Raw genomic sequence first — 18,488 nt, 5'->3', positions numbered from 1 at the left:
CCAGGCCGGCAGGGTTGGGAGAAGCCAAGGTTGGTGGGTGGGCTTTGCCTGTGAGCGATTTGGGAAAGCATCAAGGTAGGACCCCAGCCTGAGCTGGCTGTCTTTGCAAGTTGCTGGAGGCCCGGTTTTTGGCTCCTGCTGGGGAGTGAGGGAGCCTTTCATGGCTCCTGGCCCAGACCAGCTCGGGGCTCCGGACACGTCCACTCCACTGTGGAGGGCTGAGGTCCTCAGCTCTGCCCAGCACCAGCTCCGGGGTGTCTCCTGCGAGAACCCCCAGACCAGGAGCTGCCTATACCCGCTCCTCCATCCTCGCCTGGCCCTCCACCTTGAGGTCCAGAACACGGGGCCACGCCACTAAGTTTGGCTGAAAGTCCTGTAGTGGCCGGGGGCAGTGATGGCTGGGGGCTGGCAGGCAGCCGGTGGGCTTCTCAGGGCCAGGTGCAGGGAGGGTGTGAGTGTTCATCGCCTGGTGGTAAAAGGTGCTAGGTCCCTGGGTGGCCGCCTAGTTTAGGGCACCTCTGGCCTGGGCACTCCTGCAGGAGGGTCTTTGGGTGGTCTCAGAGTGAGGGTGGGCACAGGCCTGGGAGAAATGGGGCATCAGTCCAGGATGGGGGTGGGTGATGCTGGTGGGGACCGGATGAAGTGGGGGCTGCCCTTGGGGTGGGCGAGAGCTCAGAGAGATGAGACGGAGAAGGAGGCTCCCAGGCACCAAGGGGGTGGACAGTCCCCACACCCCCACTGGATGGATGGGCAAATTGAGGACCCAGACTGCTCAGTGCTGCCTCCCTGCAGGGGTGGGGGTCTGTGCATCTGCAAGACAGGGGTCCAGCCAGGTTTGGGGGGTGGCGGGGCACTCAGGCCAGGATGCACCCCCTACCCTGTCTGATCGTCGCCCGCTCAGGCACAGAGCTGCCTGCTCGCCTGGCGGGGACGTGGGTGTCTGTCTCCTGCAGGCAGGTCGTCTGACAGCCTTTGTGTTCCAGTCACCACAGCTGTTTTGTTTAACTGAGCAAACCCCACCCCTGGGAGGTGCCCAGAGACGGCCTTGTGCCCCAGCTTCTCCTCCCGAGGGGCCGTTTGCAGCAGTGAAGGGACACTGGGGCCATGGGCAGCCCCCTGGGGCTGGAGCTAGCCATCAGGAGGCCAGGAGAGCTGTGAGGCCCGATGACCAGCCTCTGTGTGTGGCCTCACAGCCTGGGACCCCGGCCCCTCGGGCGGGTCACCCACACCCACAGTCTGTCCAGGGCCCTGCGCCATGCCCGCCTCTGAGGCTCCCTGTTGAGCCACAGTGGTCCAGCAGGTGCACAGTGGGTGTCCATGCAGCTCTTAGCTGCAGCTCTGTGCTCCCTGGCCCCGCTCACGGGGCCAGACATGCCCGCAGCACCCCAGTCCTGGCTGCCCCGTGGGCCCTGACCTTCGCACCACCAGGTCCTCTCAGCCCGTTCCCAAGTGAGTGCCTGCGGGGCTGGGGGTCGGGCCTCGGCGCCACCTTAGCGGGACGCCGGTTTCTGCTTTTCTGCAGCGGAGCCCCTGTTCCTGCTGAACTCATTAAGTGTAATTATGGCGCTCGCAGTGGGAACCTATAATTATGCGGTGGCCCAGTGCCACGCTGCACACCGCAACCGGGGGCTTCGGAGCATCGCTGTTGGTCCTGGCCCTGCCCAGGAGGCCGGGGGAGCAGGGCCAGGCAGGCAGCCAGGGCAACGCAGAGGACGGATGCACATGGCCTGGCCTGCCTCCCACCCCTGGGATACAGGTCCCCAAACCTCCCCAGGCCTCATCCCCTCCCTGACCCTGTCACAGCACAGCCTCTGCTGGTTTGTCACGGCTGCTTTTGGGATCAGAGCCCCTTGCAGGCAGGGCCACATGGACCCCCCAACCCCAGCGCCCCCGTGCAGCCGGGCACAGAGCAGGCTCTCAGGACCCTGGGGACTGACCTCCCCTTTACAGAGCACAACCATGTGCGAGGCAGGGCCGTGAAATGCCCCCACCGAGGGGGACGTGGGAGAGGAGCGAGGGGCACCAAGGCTCAAGGTCGTGTGTCCAGGATGTGCCGCTGCCAAGATTTCCTGCACAAGTGTGTGAGGGTGGATGCCCCCAATTGTCACCCTCCTCAGCCCCCAAGGGGCCGGTCGGGGTGGGAGCTGCAGGGCTGTGGCAAGGGGTGTCTTCCAAGTGCCAGCTTCTCTCTGCTTCAAGAAAGTCCCGCCGTCCACCCCACGCCAACCCTGACGTGAGCCCAGGGCCTCCTGCCCCCCTACCCTCACTCTCTTTAGCCTCGAAAGCCCACCTCGGGGGTGGGGGCGGGACTGGGTGGGGGGAGTCCTGATATGGGGATGGCATGTGGGGTACGTGGAATGCCCCGAACCCTGGGGCCCTCCCAGCTAGGAGGGGTACCTGCCCGCATCCCCGGGATTTGGGTGAAGCCCCAGCCACCCGGCCAGGGAACACCACCTGCAGGCTGGCCCCCATTGGCAGCCCTGGGCCCCCTGTCTGGCCTTGCTGGCCTGGAGTCCGGCTCTTCTCTCATAGCTGACACACCAGCCCACCACGGGGCTCCCTGATTTCCTGATGAAGCAGCTGGGGTGGGCGTGGGGCGCACACCTTCCAGGAGACAGCCACTGGGGCCACGGCCACCGCCTGCGTGGGGCCCCGGCGCCACCTGCTGGCTTTTCCAGGAACAGTCAGGCATTCTCACATCTGATCTGATGGGTGGCCTCTTGTCCCCAGGGCTGGTGGCCTGGCAGGGTGGCCCAGGCACCTGTGTGGGGTACACACACAGCACGAGAGGGCCCAGTGCTCCCTGCAGGCCCCACCATGGGTTGGACTCCTTTCCGCCAGCGGGGTCTCTTCTAGATGTGGCCCTTCGTGGACGGGTGGCTTCTGTTCCCAGGACCAACTGGCCGGCTGGGGGTGTCCTCATTCACTCGCTCATCGTCCGTGGCCCACTCCCCCTCATCTGGGAGCATAGTAGGGCTGCAGGGGCCCTGGGCCCAGTCACTAAGTTGTGCTAAAGCTCACGTCTCTCATCCCTCGTCACCGCGGTTACAGCATCGCCGTCTGTTGGAGTCACCTGGGGGGTTAGTGCAGGGCTGTGGGGCAGGGCCTCCCAGTTTGTGGGCATCTGCGACGCTTGAGGTCCAGGCTGGGCAGCGCCCGTGAAGCTGCTCCATCGAACGTCCAACTTCAGTGTAGGGGACTGGAGGGAGCATGGTGGAGGGGCAGTGGCTGGCCTCCAGCCTCCATCCAGGGTTCCACTCTGAGCTTTGGTTTCCCCTCTGTACACAAGGGGCTGGCAGCGGTGTCCAACCCCTGCCTGAGGGGTGTGCTGGCTGTGCATGCAGTGGCCGGTGCTGGGACGCTGCCCCTTACCACCCAGCTGACGGGGCAGGCCCAGGGGAGTTCAGGGCTTGGCACAGGACGGGGGCCTCTGGGGGCCGTTGGGGCTGGGCTCCAGGGTCATCTCCCAGCCACCCCGCTTCAACCCTTAACTTGGCCGCCCGCCGCCACGTGGTTCGAGCACGTCAGCATGCTGGTCATCATGCTCAACTGCGTGACCCTGGGCATGTTCCGGCCCTGCGAGGACGTCGAGTGCCGCTCGGAGCGTTGCAGCATCCTGGAGGTGGGGCATCGGTGGGCTGTGTGGGCCCCGCTTGTCACCAGTGACCCTTAGGGATGCTTCTCTGCACCCCGGGTGCAGAGGGGCAGCCAGGTCCGAGTTCTCAGGCTCCTCCTCCCGCCAGGCCTTCGATGACTTCATCTTCGCCTTCTTCGCGGTGGAGATGGTCATCAAGATGATCGCCCTGGGTCTCTTCGGACAGAAGTGCTACCTGGGCGACACCTGGAACCGGCTGGACTTCTTCATCGTCATGGCGGGGTGCGGCCCACACACCCGCCGCAGACAAGCTCTGCAGAGCCAGGGCCGGCCTGAGGGTCCCTGCTGCTGACTAGCCGGGGCCCCACCTACTCTCAGACCCCACGGGCGGCCCTGGGCCCCCCAGGAAGAGGGATGGGGGAGGGGAACTCTGGAGGGTCCCAGTGGAGCCGGGTCTAGGGGTGGCCGGGGGTGGGGTGCTGGGGACAGGACACTTGTCCCGGGGCTCCCCGTGCCAGCAGCAGGGATGGTGGGACAGACACGGGGTGGTCTGTGAGTGGTGGGGGCCACGCTAGTGACCCAGGGTCGTGTCCTCCCTGCCTCAGGGCCCAGCCTGGCCTAGTGCATGATGTGGGGACCAGGCCTCAGGCGTGTGGTCACCTGCCGTGGGCCTCCTGGCCTCAGCCGGCAGGGTTCCCTGGGGAGAGTACTGAGCCCGCCGGCCTGCTGTGCCCCGGGGCACATGCCCACCCCCTGAGCATCCCCTCCCTCTGCCCGCCCCCAGCATGATGGAGTACTCTCTGGACGGACACAATGTGAGCCTCTCGGCCATCCGGACGGTGCGTGTGCTGCGGCCCCTCCGCGCCATCAACCGCGTGCCCAGTAAGTGACCCTGCCCCTCTGGGGCCTGGGACAGGCCTTCATGTCTTGCTAGCCTGCTGAGCGCTCTCGAGGGCCTGCTGGGGCACCACCCAGAGGCCACACTGCCTGTATGGCTTCTGGGTGCCCTGGCCTCGGTCCAGACCCCAGTACCCAGGGAGGCGAGGCCAGCCTTTTGCCACTTGCCTCAGGCCCTTAAGGATTTGCTGTTCCTTCTCTGGGGATGACAGCAACCCTGGACTGAGTTGGGGTGTGATGGGCAGGCTGTGGGGTCCTGACTCCCCACAGGGCTACTGAGTGACAGGGGCCACTCTGAACCTCAGACTGCTCATCTGCACAGCATCTGGAGTGATGCGGGCGGGGGGCCACAGGGGAGGCCCATCCCAGTGATTCTCACATCTGAGTTCCCCCAGAGGGGTCTGGTGCTGCAGGGAAGTGTGGGGAGGCTTCTGGAAGTTATGTGGCTGCTCGCTTGGAAAATGGCCTCTCCTGACACTGGTCATAAGCCCACATGGGGATGGTTGGGGATTTTTTTGTGTCTTAAGAGTTCAATGCAGTGGCTGAATTGACATTACTTTTTGGGGAGTGGGGAGGGTAGTGCCCATGTGACTGTGTAAGGTGTGTGTGCAAACAGGTGTGCGTGTACTGTCTAGATGTGCATACAGGCCTGGTTGGTCAGGGCTTATCCTGCAGCCCCCCTGGGAAGTCACTCCCCCCAGGGTGGGGCGCTCTGCCCCACCCCCAGGCCAGTAGCTTCTCCAAAGGGGCAGGTGTGTCAGGGCTGTGCTGGCCTTCCTCCCACCTGCCCACCTGGCTCTACCCTTTGGGGTCGGACAACGCTCAGGTGCTGTGTGACCCTGGGCAAGTTACTGAACTTCTTTGAGCCTCAGTTTCCCCACTGTAACAGCAGGATACTAGTGGAACTCCCTCAGGGTGGCTGTGAGCGTGAGGCAAGGTGATGCGCGTGGTTCTCAGCTCTGCCTGCGCCCACAGCATGCTCACTCTGCTCCCTGGACCCTCTTGTCAGAGGGTGAGGGGACAGCACGGCCCCTGCTGCAGTGTTCACTTTTCAGGCTCAGTGTCCACGGCAGCCAGAATTGCCACCAGCAGCCTGGCCACCCTCTGGGACCTGGCCCTTTCCCAAACAGGGTGCCTCCCCGATAGACCAGTGTTCCTGGGGATGAGCTCCAGAGGTCACGCTCTGGGCCGTGTCTCGCTCTGGCTGCTGGAGGCCCACTCAGACCCCGGGCCCTCTGTGACTTTGGACCCAATTGCTGTCTGGCCAGGGCGGTGCTCACTGACTGTCCGTGACCATTTCTGAAACTTCAGTCCCCCTCCACTATGGCTCATTTCTGTGACCCCAGGGGACCGTCCGGCGTCCACCACCCTCAGAGCACTGCTCCACGAGGCCTTGGCACTTCCCCTCCCCTGCCCACGGGCCCAGGACTCTGTCCGCAGCCTCAGCTCGCCCTTGCCCGTTTCTGGAAGTGAGCCTCATCCTTGCTGAGGTCTGGGAAGGGGCAGGCCCAGGCAAACAAGGGCGCCTGGAGCCCGGCTGATCCCATCCCTGGATTAATTTGCATTCACACAACCCCTGGCACCGTGAACAAGGGCTTCAAAACTGCCTTTCAAAAAGCCGCCGCCTGCCCTGGAGACCTGTGCATCCACTGCGTCGCTCCAGTGTAAGGGCTCTGCTCCCTGTGCTTCACACAGGATGGAAAGAAACACTGCTCCCTGGGCCCTGTGCCTGCTGCAAGACCCCAGGCTCCCAAGCACGGAGACAGCCCAGCCCAGGAGCAAAGCTGCTGCTCCCGGGACAGAGCCCGGGGCCCTTGGACTCCTGGGCTGGTCACCCTTGGGGCCTGGAGGTGGCACAGTCAGGCCATGATTCAAAAGGAGCAGGGACCCACCCCCATGAGACCCTCCAGGCCCGTAGCCTTGCTCCCCTCGGTGTGGGCCTGACACAGAGGCATCACTGTCCCTCAGGACTTGCTGGACCTGTTGGGGACTGGCACAGGGACCCCGCAGGGTCACTGATATCCACTTGTGAACGGCGGGGGGGCTCAGGGTTCATGGGAGAGGCTGAGGGCCTAGGCGACACCCAGGAGGGCTCCACAGTGCTGACCCCCTGCCCTGCCACCTGCAGGCATGCGGATCCTGGTCACGCTGCTGCTGGACACGTTGCCCATGCTCGGGAACGTCCTGCTGCTCTGCTTCTTCGTCTTCTTCATCTTCGGTATCGTGGGCGTCCAGCTCTGGGCGGGCCTGCTGCGCAACCGCTGCTTCCTGGACAGCACCTTTGCCAGGTGCGCAGGCCTTGCTCCTGGGCCGAGACCCCTGTCCCACCCATCAAGTCCTGCCCCTAACCGGGCTCTTCCTGGCCACCTGCCTCCAGAGGCTCCTCCCCCTGGGCCCCGCCCCTGGCAGGCTCCTCCCCTCCAGGCCCTGCCCCCAGAGGCTCCCTTTTTGGAATATCCATAGTTTGACTGTGGGGTTCTGGTTTCTGGGTCTATGCTTCTTTCTTTGGTTTTTGTGTCTCTGTCTCTGTTTTCCTGGTAATTTGTTTTCCTGTTTCTGCTTCTGTGTCTCTTCCTCCTTATTTTTCTCTTTGTGTGTCTTACTTTTTGTGTCCCCCACTGTGTCTCTCGATCACCGTCTCTGTCTCTCCGCATGTCTCTGTGTCTCTTTTGCTGTCTGTCTGTCTGTGTGCTCCCGCTGGCCGCACGCCCCCAGGAACAACAACCTCACCTTCCTGCGGCCGTACTACCAGACGGAGGAGGGCGAGGAGAACCCCTTCATCTGCTCCTCGCGCCGGGACAACGGCATGCAGAAGTGCTCGCACATCCCCAGCCGCCGAGAGCTGCGCGTGGAGTGCACGCTGGGCTGGGAGGCATACGGGCAGCCCCAGGCTGAGGGCGCGGGCGGCGCCGGCCGCAACGCCTGCATCAACTGGAACCAGTACTACAACGTCTGCCGCTCCGGGGACTCCAACCCCCACAACGGCGCCATCAATTTCGACAACATCGGCTATGCTTGGATCGCCATCTTCCAGGTGGGCTCCAGCTCTGTGTGCTGATGGCCCGTGGCCTCAGTTTCCCCATCACGTTGGGCACCAAGTGTGCAAGGCCCCAGGGGTTGGTGTCAGGACACGGCTAACTCACCCTCCAGCCCTGCCGCTGGACCCTGAGGGGACGCAGGCGAGGGCCCCAGCCTCTTCCTGGCCGTCCGTGTGTCCAGCCACCTGCCCCCCCAGGTGATCACGCTGGAGGGCTGGGTGGACATCATGTACTACGTCATGGACGCACACTCCTTCTACAACTTCATCTACTTCATCTTGCTCATCATTGTGAGTGTGGGCATCGGGGCGAGTCCCGGGGGGTGGGGCAGGGGCGGGCCCGACTTCACAGCCAGCGTGTTAGCTCATGGAGATCCCTGCGTTGTAACAGCTCATCTCCCATCCCTAAGCTTCTCTGTTAGGGCACAGTGTCCTGCCCCCCAGGTCCAGCCATGAGCCTGCTTGTGCCCCCCACCGCCACACCACCCTGGCCTTTGCTAGCCCTCATGGGTCCTTGTGGGTCCATCAGTTCAGCTGAGCTGCTGGGTGGGGGCAGCAAAGACCCAGAGCTGCCAGTCAGGTGGGGTGGGGGCCCGTGGTGGGACGAGGGCCTTCTCTCCAGCCCCCAGTGGGAGGAAGTGGGCCGGGGTGGGAGGCCAGTGTAGGTGAGGAGGGGAGAGCCCGCCTCCAGGAGGCCTCGGACAGCGCCCCACAGCCTCCTGTGACCAGGTCCTGTCTAGACTCTGCAGAAGAGTCAGGACCGCCTCTTGGGGTCACAGCTCTCTGCCATGTACGTGGCCCTAGGCGTGGCCTTCACTTGGTCCTCGCAGTGGCCCTGTGGGGTTCGGGGCAGGCTCAGTGAGGACCCAGCAGTGAACAGAAACAGGCAGGTCTCCTTCCTTGTCTCAGACCATAAGTGTGAGCATAGGAGAGTGGCGCGCGGGGACGGGGGGGGGGGGGGCGGGGGAGTGAAGCCACAGGGGTCATGGAATGTCAGACCTGGAGGGGAGGGTGCGGCACAGTCGAGAGGGTCTAGTTGGGGACAGACTTGAAGGAGGAGGGACCAAACCACACAGAGGGCCAGGAAGGAGGGTCTCCTCACATGTTGTCCGTTTATCTGCAGATAGGCGAGCAGCACCTACTGAGCGCCGCCCATCCCAGATGCTGGGGCTCAGCATAGAATTAGCAGGGGGCCACCGCCGGCCGCACTCACGGCTGTACCCCTGGCCCCTAGAGCAGGTGGCGCACAGTAGGGGCGCACAGTAATTCTCTTGTCAGGGACTCAATCACTGTTGTGTAGAAAGCAGAGCTGCTGCCCTGGTTGCCTGTCCCCACCTGACCCCAACGCCCCGGGGCGGGTGGGTCCCGTGTCCCTTCTTCCCTGGCTCCCTGGGGCACGTGGCCGGGTGAGCGAGGCTGTGGACCGGCCACCGGAGGCTCACGACCGCCCACCCGCCACAGGTGGGCTCCTTCTTCATGATCAACCTGTGTCTGGTGGTGATCGCCACGCAGTTCTCGGAGACGAAGCAGCGGGAGAACCAGCTGATGCGGGAGCAGCGTGCCCGCTATCTGTCCAACGACAGCACGCTGGCCAGCTTCTCGGAGCCAGGCAGCTGCTACGAGGAGCTGCTCAAGTACGTGGGCCACATCTACCGCAAGGTCAAGCGGCGCAGCCTGCGCCTGTACGCCCGCTGGCAGAGCCGCTGGCACAAGAAGGTGGACCCCAGCAGTGCCCTGCATGGCCAGGGTCCCGGGCGCCGGCCCCGGCGGCCAGGCCGGCGCGCAGCCTCCATCCACCACCTGGTCTACCACCATCACCACCACCACCACCACCACTACCACTTCAGCCACGGCAGCCCGCGCCGGCCCGGCCACGAGCCGGCCACCGGAGACACCAGGCTGGTGCGGGCCGGAGCGCTGCCCTCGCCGCCCTCGCCAGGCCGAGGGCCTCCTGACACTGAGTCCGTGCACAGCGTGTACCATGCAGACTGCCACGTGGAGGGGCCGCAGGAGAGAGCCCGGGCGGTGCATGCTGCAGCCACCGCTGCCGGCCTCAAGCTGGCCACAGGCCTGGGCGCCATGAACTACCCCACCATCCTGCCGTCACCGGCGGGCGGCAAAGGCGGAGCCAGCCCCGGGCCCAAGGGGAAGCGGGCCAGCGGACCACCAGGCGCGGGAAACCACAGCCCCCTGAGCTTGAGCAGCTCTGACCCCTATGAGAAGATCCAGCATTTGGTTGGGGAACACGGTAAGGGCCCCAGCCTCACCCTACAGAGAGAAGGGGACCCAGGTGGAGTGGGGATGGGAACACAGGGCTCCTGAATGCCGTCCCTGCCCATGCACTTTCCGAGGAGGCCCCGGGCATCCTCAGGAGCCCAGCTTTCTTCTTTGGAGCCTGGAGGAAGGGGGTGGGGAGGACTAGTGCCGCCCCCCCTCCTGTACTGAGCCCCACGCACCAGCGGCTCAGGAGCACAGGCATTTGTTGTGTGCATGTGAGAGCGCCACAGCTGGCAAAGAAAACCCATTAGGCCCCCGGGCCTGTGTCTTGTTGCCCTCGCCTTGCCCTGAGAGGGACCATATGTCCATGGCCATTGTCTGGCCACTTTTCCCGAGGAGTGGCCGGCCCCCTACCTGGGTGGGGAGACTGAGACTGTGGCAGGGGGAAGGGAAAGTCGAGGTCACTGAGCCCCCGAGAGTTAGGAAGAGGGGGGCTGGGGTGCTCCCTGAGGCATTCATGGTCCTCCCACCTGGGGCCTGGCTTCACCCGCCTCAGACAGGCAGTCGAAGAAGGGACACCAGGACCCCCAGCCAGCCAGCTCCCATGCAGACAGTAAGGCCCTCCCAGGGGTCGTGTGCAAGTGCACAGACTGCCATGCCCCTGGAGCAAGCAGAGGCATGGGGGCCAGGGCCGCTGTACACACCCTCACGCCCCGAGCCCAGGGTGTGGGAGCCTGCGTTCACAGTGCATGTGCTCCTAGTCTTGTGCTGGCCACAAGGGCTGCTAGGTCTCGTGGAGCCGCTGGGTTGTGGCGAGTCCAGGCCGCAGTGTGCTGTCAGCATGAAGCACAGTCTGGGTCCCAGAGGCCAGCATGAGGGACAGCATGCAGAGCGCTTCTCTAAACCTCACACGGGCTCCGTGTCGAGTGACGGGGGCTCGGACGTGCCTCACTAAGGGCAGCGTTAAAGTTAATCTCGCCTGTCGAATGTGGATGCTGGAAAGTGGGTCACCTTATATTTCTGTGGCTGGTGCGACCCCAGGGCAGACGAGCTCCTCTGCCCTTTTGTGTCACTGTCCCTGCATGTGAACAGAGCACACCTGTGCAAAGTGCACGTGAACGTGCCCAGGTGTGCATGTGCCCGGGTGTGTGCACATGTGTACTCAGCTGTATGTATGTGTTCCTAGTTATGTGCATGTGTGCCCAGGTGTGTATGAATGACAAGAGTGTACATGAGTGTGCCCAGGTGTGCACACCATACACCCCACAAAAGCCCCCACATGACCATGGGTCCTGGGTACCAGAGTGTGGCCGCTGAGCGGCTGACCCTGCCTTGCCCTCTCCCGCAGGCCTGGGCCGGTCCCCCAGCCGCCTGTCAGGCCTGAGCGTGCCCTGCCCCCTGCCCAGCCCCCAGGCGGGCACGCTGACCTGCGAGCTGAAGAACTGCCCGTACTGCGCCAGCGCCCTGGAGGACCCCGAGGTGGAGCTCAGCGACTCGGAGGGCGGAGACTCAGACAGCAACGCCGTCTACGAGTTCACACAGGACGTGCAGCACGGGGACCGCCGTGACCCCATGCAGCCACCCCCAGCAGCAGATGCGCCCGGCCAGGGTGGCCCCCGGCGGCGGGCGCAGCGGCAGGCAGCCCCTGGCGAGCAGGGCGGGCTGGGCCGGGTCTGGGCCACCTTCAGCGGCAAGCTGCGCCGGATCGTAGACAGCAAGTACTTCAACCGCGGCATCATGGTGGCCATCCTCACCAACACGCTGAGCATGGGCGTCGAGTACCACGAGCAGGTGGGTGGACGAGGGCCCTCCTGGGGGCGAGGGGCGGGGCCCTGCATGTCACCACCTGGCCGCCCTCTGGAGGTGAAGCGGGCCTGCGTGGACAGCCCCCAGCTGGACCCCGGCCATCGCCAGGACCCCCAGGGAGCATGGCCCTCTTGTGTCCCCTGGAGATCCCAGCCTCTTGTACGACCCTGCAGAGGGGTTGGTGGGGGTTGGGGAGCAGGGACGGAGTGGGAGCGGATGTTGTCTGTTGTGGGGATTTTTGGCAGTTGCTCAGCAAACGCATTTCCTCTTTGGGCTCAGTCTCTGCTGAGTGGTGGACTCCCGCCCGTGGCTCCCGCCTGAGGGTCTCTCAGTACACACCCCGGGTCTCGGAGGTGGGGTTGAGATGACCACAGACCCAGAGGCAGCAGAGGGCTGAGGGGTTCAGCAGCTCTTCTCAGGATGGGACCCCTGTGGCCCAGCTCTCACGGAGAGAGGCTCCCCTTTACGTGAGCCAGACCCAGTGACCACGCCCGCTCAGGTGCCCCTTCAGTGGCCAGAAGAGGTGGTGGCGTGGCATGGCCCCCAGAAGGAGAGTGCATTGGGGGGGGGGGTGCCTGGCCCCATTGCCCAGATGCCATAGACTCTGCGTGCTGGCCCTTGGCCCCTGCCCTGGGTCTCACGTTCACTTTCAGTGGCCAAACCAGCTTCTTCGTCTGCCACCCTCTGGGCTTTTCAAGTCACTTCAGCTGTTTTCTTTCATCTTGGAGTGATTTAGGGAAAATCCAAGCAGTGCTGGCCTGGAGCAGCCGGGCAGGGAGGTTTGCTCTGCGAGGATCCATGCAGGGCAGCTGGGCCTCGAGGGCCCCCGGGAAGGAAGAGCTTCTGTACACGTGCACGTGCACACAGTCACATATGTGTGTGTGCGTGTGCATGCACATACATGAGGGTACGATACACATGTGCAAGGTTTATCCATGCAGGTGTGGACGTGAACAGACATGCACACACACCACACAAGTAGCACATGTGCAGGCACACACATACACATGCACACAAACATGCTGGCACGTTCACACCCGCAGACGCGTGTGCACACAAGCAGGTCACACAGTGGTACCTGCACACGCATGCACACGCGCACACACATGCATCTACACTACTGCAGGTGTGCACATGTACACACATGGGCGGGCACATAGTGCACTCCACGTGCAGGTGCACACAGGAGGGGCAGCAAGTCCCAGTAAGAAAGAGGCCTCGGGGCCCTTCTGACAACGAGGGGTGGGCAAGGCCTCCAGGAACCACGGCAGCTGCTCAGAGGGGCCTCCGGTGTTGTTCGCACCCCCTGCACCCCCACCCTCCTGGAACTGGCATAAATGCTCCAGGCCCTGTTCCTGTGCCCCACACCTGCGGGGCTGGGTGTTTCCAGAGCTCAGTGCTCAGAGGTGGCCCCTGAGGGGGGACAGTCAGGGTGGGAGGGCCAGGCAGGCCAGCGCCCAGCTAGAGGGGACGCCTGTGGGGTCTCAGCTTTCTTTTCCAGGTGGTTAGCAGTCATTTAGGCTCCTTCTGAGTTGCTGCTGCAGCCCCCCAGCCCCTTGGTGCAGCCTCACTTGCTCCCAGTTCAGTGGGGCATTGCTCCCCCTCTGCTGAGGAGCATTGGGAGCCATGGGTGGGGTCCTGATGGCCCCCCCCCGCCACCCGCAGCCCGACGAGCTGACCAACGCCCTGGAGATCAGCAACATCGTATTCACCAGCATGTTCGCCCTCGAGATGCTGCTGAAGCTGCTGGCCTGCGGCCCACTGGGTTACATCCGGAACCCCTACAACATCTTCGACGGCATCATCGTCATCATCAGGTGGGTCCCCTGTCTCCTGCCCAGGCCCAGAGGCCCAGGAACCTCCAGTGTCAGGTGAACACCCCCCCACAGAGAGCAGAGGCCCGGCCAGAGCAGGGGACACTGCCGGGGGTGTTTACAGTGGGTACTGAGTCACGACGTCTTGGGCAGTCCCCTCCCTGGGCCATGTCCCTCCACACCCGCACTGTCGAGTTCACACAGTGAGGTCACCTGCACCTCAGGTGGTTGTTTCTAGAATCTAATGGAGCTGTTTCCTAGAGGAACAGAGTGGGCACTGAGCAGCCCCCCAGCTTCACGGCTGGACTCCACTTGGTTTAGGTCCTGTGAGAAAGGCTAGCTTGCCTCCCAGGCATCTGCTGGAGTACAAACAATACAGAAAGGAACGGGAGAATCTCGGGGGGGCTTGCCTCCCCCAGAAGGAAGCAGGGTCCTCAGGAGTCAAGGGGTCCCTTCCCTAGCGGGGAGAGAGTTGAGCAAGAATGGACAAGCCAGGCATGGCTGTGAAAGGCACAGGGTCGGGGGAGGCCCTCCACTGAGAAGCTTCTGACCTGGCCGGTGCCCGGGTTCTGGCAGTTTCTGGGAGATCAGGCAGCCATCAGGGATGGCAGCTAATGAGGAGGCTTTGAAGATTTTGCCGCAGGCCCCCAGCCCCCTGGCGCCTTGATGCAGCCGAACCTGCTCCCAGGCATGGGACTGAGCAAAGGCCACCATAGCTCCCAGGCTAGCGTTCCTGCTCCCGGAAAGAGGAAGTCCCGGGCTCAGGGCAGGTGCAGGGACCTGCACTCAGAGGACGGGCCCCTTCTGACCCTCATCCCGGCCGCAGCGTCTGGGAGATCATCGGGCAGGCGGACGGGGGCCTGTCGGTGCTGCGGACCTTCCGGCTGCTGCGGGTGCTGAAGCTGGTGCGCTTCATGCCCGCGCTGCGGCGTCAGCTGGTGGTGCTCATGAAGACCATGGACAACGTGGCCACGTTCTGCATGCTGCTCATGCTCTTCATCTTCATCTTCAGGTGGGGGCCCTGCCGGCGACTGCACGATGCGGGCGGCTGGGGGGCAGAGGCCTGGAGAGTGGAACGTGTGCCGGCCCCAGAGAGGAGGACCCCTCCCCGCCAGCACTGGGGCCCCGGGTGGGGGACCGGGAGCCTCAAAGCATCTGCTGAGGCCTTCATTCCAACAGCACTGATGTGGGGCCCCTTCTCTGTGCTGGGCTCTGTGCTGGTGAGCTCCCAGCTGAGTGCGGGGATGGGACAGACCCCCAGATGGATAGATCAGGGACTGTGCCCAAAGGAGAGTAGGCAGCGGAGCGGCGGGAGAAGGGGTGGGGACAGCCAGCTGGAGTTCATCAACTTCAGCTGGTGTCTGCTGAGCGCTTGCTGTGGGTCAGCCTGGCCCGGGGCTCTGGCCTCGGGGTGGGGGCCAGAGTGCTGGGCAGTCCAGGCAGGCTGAGGGAGGCGGGCACCCCAGGGCCTGGCCACTGCCCGGAGCCAGAGTGGCCTCAGTTGTCTCTCCCACCCCCGGCCTCGGTCATCCCACCTGTAGACCAGGAACAGCTGGGCTGTGGGCACCAGGACACCCCTGTAAACCAGAAGGTGGGGGTCCCGGTTGGGGGAGATGTGGGGCAACAGCCGCTGCGTGGGGAGGTGACCAGGCAGGCCGCTCCCCCCTCATCATTCCCCTGCGCCCACCCCCGCTCTGCTCACCACACCCCTGCCTCCTGCCCTCAGCATCCTGGGCATGCACCTCTTTGGATGCAAGTTCAGCCTAAAGACAGACACTGGAGACACGGTCCCCGACAGGAAGAACTTTGACTCCCTGCTGTGGGCTATTGTCACCGTGTTCCAGGTAAAGCCCAGGTGGGAGCCGTTCTCTCGTGTAAATGGTGGTCCCCAGGAGAGTCACGGCTCTGCTCAAAGCAGCCCCAGAGCGTACCTCCTTGGCCGGTCCAAGCCTAGAGCAGGTGAAGAGCTGGGAACAGTGGTTGGGACGTCGATTCTGAGCCCTGAGGAGGTAGATGTGTGTGCTTGCTGGCACAGAGCTCCTTCTGGTCCCCAAGGCTTGCCAGCATTTCCACGGTCAGGGTCAACTACCCAGTGCCCCGTTTTCTCCCCCCGTGTCAACCCCACTCTCGAGTCTGGGGTCCACTCTGCCTCGCCGTCCCTCCTCCAGATCCTCACCCAGGAGGACTGGAACGTCGTTCTCTACAACGGCATGGCCTCCACCTCCTCCTGGGCCGCACTCTACTTTGTGGCCTTGATGACTTTTGGCAACTACGTGCTCTTCAACCTGCTGGTGGCCATCCTGGTGGAGGGCTTCCAGGCTGAGGTGAGGGCCTGGAGGCGAGGGGGACTCCCAGGGGGAGGCAGTGGGGGCCTGGGGTTGGGTGAGAGTCCCGCTTCAACCGACACGGAGAGGGGAGCTCCCGTGGGGAGCTCTGCAGACAGGTGCTCAGCACAGAGATGGTCCCCACCCACGGGGAGCCTCACCTGTGCCTTCTGCTCTGCGGGGCGCAGGGTGACGCCAACAGATCTGACACAGATGAAGAGAAGACTTCTGCTCGCTTGGAGGAGGATTTCGACAAGTTCAGAGACCTGCGGGCCACGGGTGTGTGTGTGGGGTGGCGGGGGAGGCATTGCCCACCCCATCCTGGCACAGCTGCAACCCCTGCAGGGGAGTCCCGGGCGGGCGGCTTCCCGGTCCTGGGAGCCCTGCAGGCCCGAGCCACCCCCTCCCCCTCCGCCTCCAGAGATGAAGATGTACTCGCTGGCGGTGACCCCAAATGGGCACCTGGAGGGCCGAGGCAGCCTGCCCCCTCCCCTCATCATGCGCACGGCGGCCACGCCCATGCCCACCCCCAAGAGCTCCCCGCACCTGGACGTGGCCCACGGTCTTCTGGACTCACGGCGTGGCAGCAGCTGCTCCATGGACCCCCAGCTGGGGGACCAGAAGTCTCTGGTAGGGACCGTCCCCTGCCCCGGACTCCACCTGCCCAACTCCTTACAGCTTCCTGCAAGGACGAGTGAGGGTCCCGCACACCCCTGTCATACCCCATGAATCCCTGGCCCCGAGTGGGGACCCAGAAGGACAAATGCTTTGTTTCCATAAGTGCAGCCGGGAGCTGCTCTTCTTGTGGGAGGAGTGTAGAGAGAGCCGACGTGGACACGCGTGTGCGATCCCCAGTAGTTTCTGATAGAAGGGCAGGCAGGAAGCGTACCTCCCAAATGGTAATAAATGATGAAAGCTGGCAGAGCACGGACCACGCGTCAGAGGGAAACCAGAAAAGGGATGACAGAAAGAGAAAAGACAGAGCACGTGACACAGATGACAGAAGCTGGGTGGAGGGTCCGTGCTCCACGGTCACCAGTGTCCCATGGAGCCAGGGCCATGGGGGCTTTCCAGACAAACCCAAGTAATGCCACCCCTGGCAGATGCAGCCAAAGCTGGCTTCTCCGAAGGGCCGGGAGGGGTGGGCAGAGCGGGACAAGCTGACGGTGGGACAGCCGGGTCAGGGTGCGAACGGAGGACGGTCGAGGTGAGGTGGTGAGACAGGATGGCCCAGCCTCGGGTGCCCGGGTAGTTTAACAAGAAGATGCATCACAGCCCAGCTGTTAGGAGTCCGAGGGAGGCAGACAGGCGGGTTGTGGTGGGGGGGGGGGGGGGGTGGGTGACAGCTCCGCTCACGGTAGACCCAGCATGGAAACGAGTGTCGGCAGAGAGAGGGGCACAGGGCAGGTAAATCCCGGGCTCCTAGTTGGGTTAGTTTCCTAAGACGGCAGCCGAACTTCTCTGCAAGTCCAGGGTCCGCCAATTACGAACTGATTTGGGCCCCACCCTGGAGATTGGGGTCAGCAGCTCGGGCGGTGTCCGAGGATGCTTGTTCTGCGGTGGGCCCCAGCCCTGGGGGTAACCTGCTCTCCGGTCTTCATGCAGGCACAAGCGGCCGCCCCAGCCCAGCACAGGGCCTGCCCAGCGCCCTGATCTTGCTAGAGTGTCCCCAGCTCTTTGTTGATGTCCCTTTGCCTCGGGCATCCCATTGAGGGTGGAGTGTCGCTGGTGTCTCTCTAGTGGGGTCGTCTGCACATTAGACAAGATGACCCATGTACAGATGCCCCCCACGCATGTTAAGAGTGAGGCCCCAGTGACAAGGTGCCCCAGGGCCCGGGATATTGGGGGTTCTTGGGGGGCTGGCACTGCTCATTCCCCCCCCCCCACAGTCCAGCCTCCGCAGCTCCCCCTGCACCCAGTTGGGCCCCAACAGCGCGTGGAGCAGCCGGCGTTCAAGCTGGAACAGCCTGGGGCGTGCGCCCAGCCTCAAGCGCCGGAGCCAATGTGGGGAGCGGGAGTCGCTGCTGTCCGGCGAGGGCAAGGGCAGCACAGATGACGAGGCCGAGGACAGCAGGCCCGGGGCGGGGACCTCACCGGGGACGTGTGCCACCCCACTGCGGCGCACCGAGTCCCTGGACCGCCGCAGCACACTGGACCTGCGGCCCCCACGGCCGGCCGCCCTACTGCCCAGCAAGTTCCATGACTGCAACGGGCAGGTGCTGGCCCTGCCCAGCGAGTTCTTCCTGCGCATCGACAGCCACAAGGAGGACCCGGCCGAGTTTGACGATGACATGGAGGATGTGAGTGGGGCCCCACGACCCCCATGGCCCCCACAGCCCCCCGTACTCCCCCATGCCCCTTGCCTTCCTCCCATCTAGGCTGGTTCCCTGAAGCAGCCCGAGGCAGGGACTTGGGGTGTGTTGGTCATGGGCAGGAGAAGCGGGGAGGGGTGCAGGACAAGCCCAGCAGGACTTGATCCAGCTGACCTGCAGGGAGCTTGGACCACCATTCGCCCCCAGCATCGACCCCCAGGCCCTGGGTGGGGAGGACGGGGCTGGGCCTGGGGAAGAGGCCGCCCTGAGGGTGGGAGGGGCTGGGGGGGGCTGGCCAGGCTGGGAGGGGCCTTGAGGACCCGCCCCTTCTCCCCCCAGAGCTGCTGCTCGCGGCTGCGCAAGGTGCTGGAGCCGTATGAGCCCGAGTGGTGTCGCCGCCGGGATCCCTGGGCCCTGTACCTCTTCTCCCCTCAGAACAGGTGAGGGCCGGGGAGGGAGGGGCCTGCTCGCAGCTGGCCCGCCCCT

At 64.3% G+C, this 18,488-nt stretch overlaps 1 protein-coding gene across 8 annotated transcripts in view; it reads left to right on the top strand.

The window, feature by feature from the left end:
• CACNA1H (calcium voltage-gated channel subunit alpha1 H) overlaps positions 1–18,488 on the top strand; it is a 68,689-nt gene that overhangs the window by 38,296 nt on the left and 11,905 nt on the right. For all 8 annotated transcript variants that reach the window (XM_070231197.1, XM_023616677.2, XM_070231196.1 and 5 more), the window contains exons 3-18: positions 3,511–3,622; positions 3,744–3,877; positions 4,380–4,477; positions 6,621–6,780; positions 7,208–7,526; positions 7,728–7,820; positions 8,991–9,777; positions 11,095–11,537; positions 13,218–13,369; positions 14,193–14,378; positions 15,093–15,210; positions 15,535–15,690; positions 15,879–15,969; positions 16,112–16,320; positions 17,580–17,990; positions 18,342–18,442. In XM_070231197.1, coding sequence (XP_070087298.1) covers positions 3,511–3,622; positions 3,744–3,877; positions 4,380–4,477; positions 6,621–6,780; positions 7,208–7,526; positions 7,728–7,820; positions 8,991–9,777; positions 11,095–11,537; positions 13,218–13,369; positions 14,193–14,378; positions 15,093–15,210; positions 15,535–15,690; positions 15,879–15,969; positions 16,112–16,320; positions 17,580–17,990; positions 18,342–18,442 — 3,570 coding nt within the window. The remainder of the gene's footprint in view (positions 1–3,510; positions 3,623–3,743; positions 3,878–4,379; positions 4,478–6,620; positions 6,781–7,207; positions 7,527–7,727; positions 7,821–8,990; positions 9,778–11,094; positions 11,538–13,217; positions 13,370–14,192; positions 14,379–15,092; positions 15,211–15,534; positions 15,691–15,878; positions 15,970–16,111; positions 16,321–17,579; positions 17,991–18,341; positions 18,443–18,488) is intronic.

This window comes from Equus caballus, chromosome 13 (genome assembly GCF_041296265.1).
Source record: "Equus caballus isolate H_3958 breed thoroughbred chromosome 13, TB-T2T, whole genome shotgun sequence".
Classification (NCBI taxonomy): Eukaryota; Metazoa; Chordata; class Mammalia; order Perissodactyla; family Equidae; genus Equus; species Equus caballus.
This window is presented reverse-complemented; position numbering and strand designations above follow the sequence as displayed.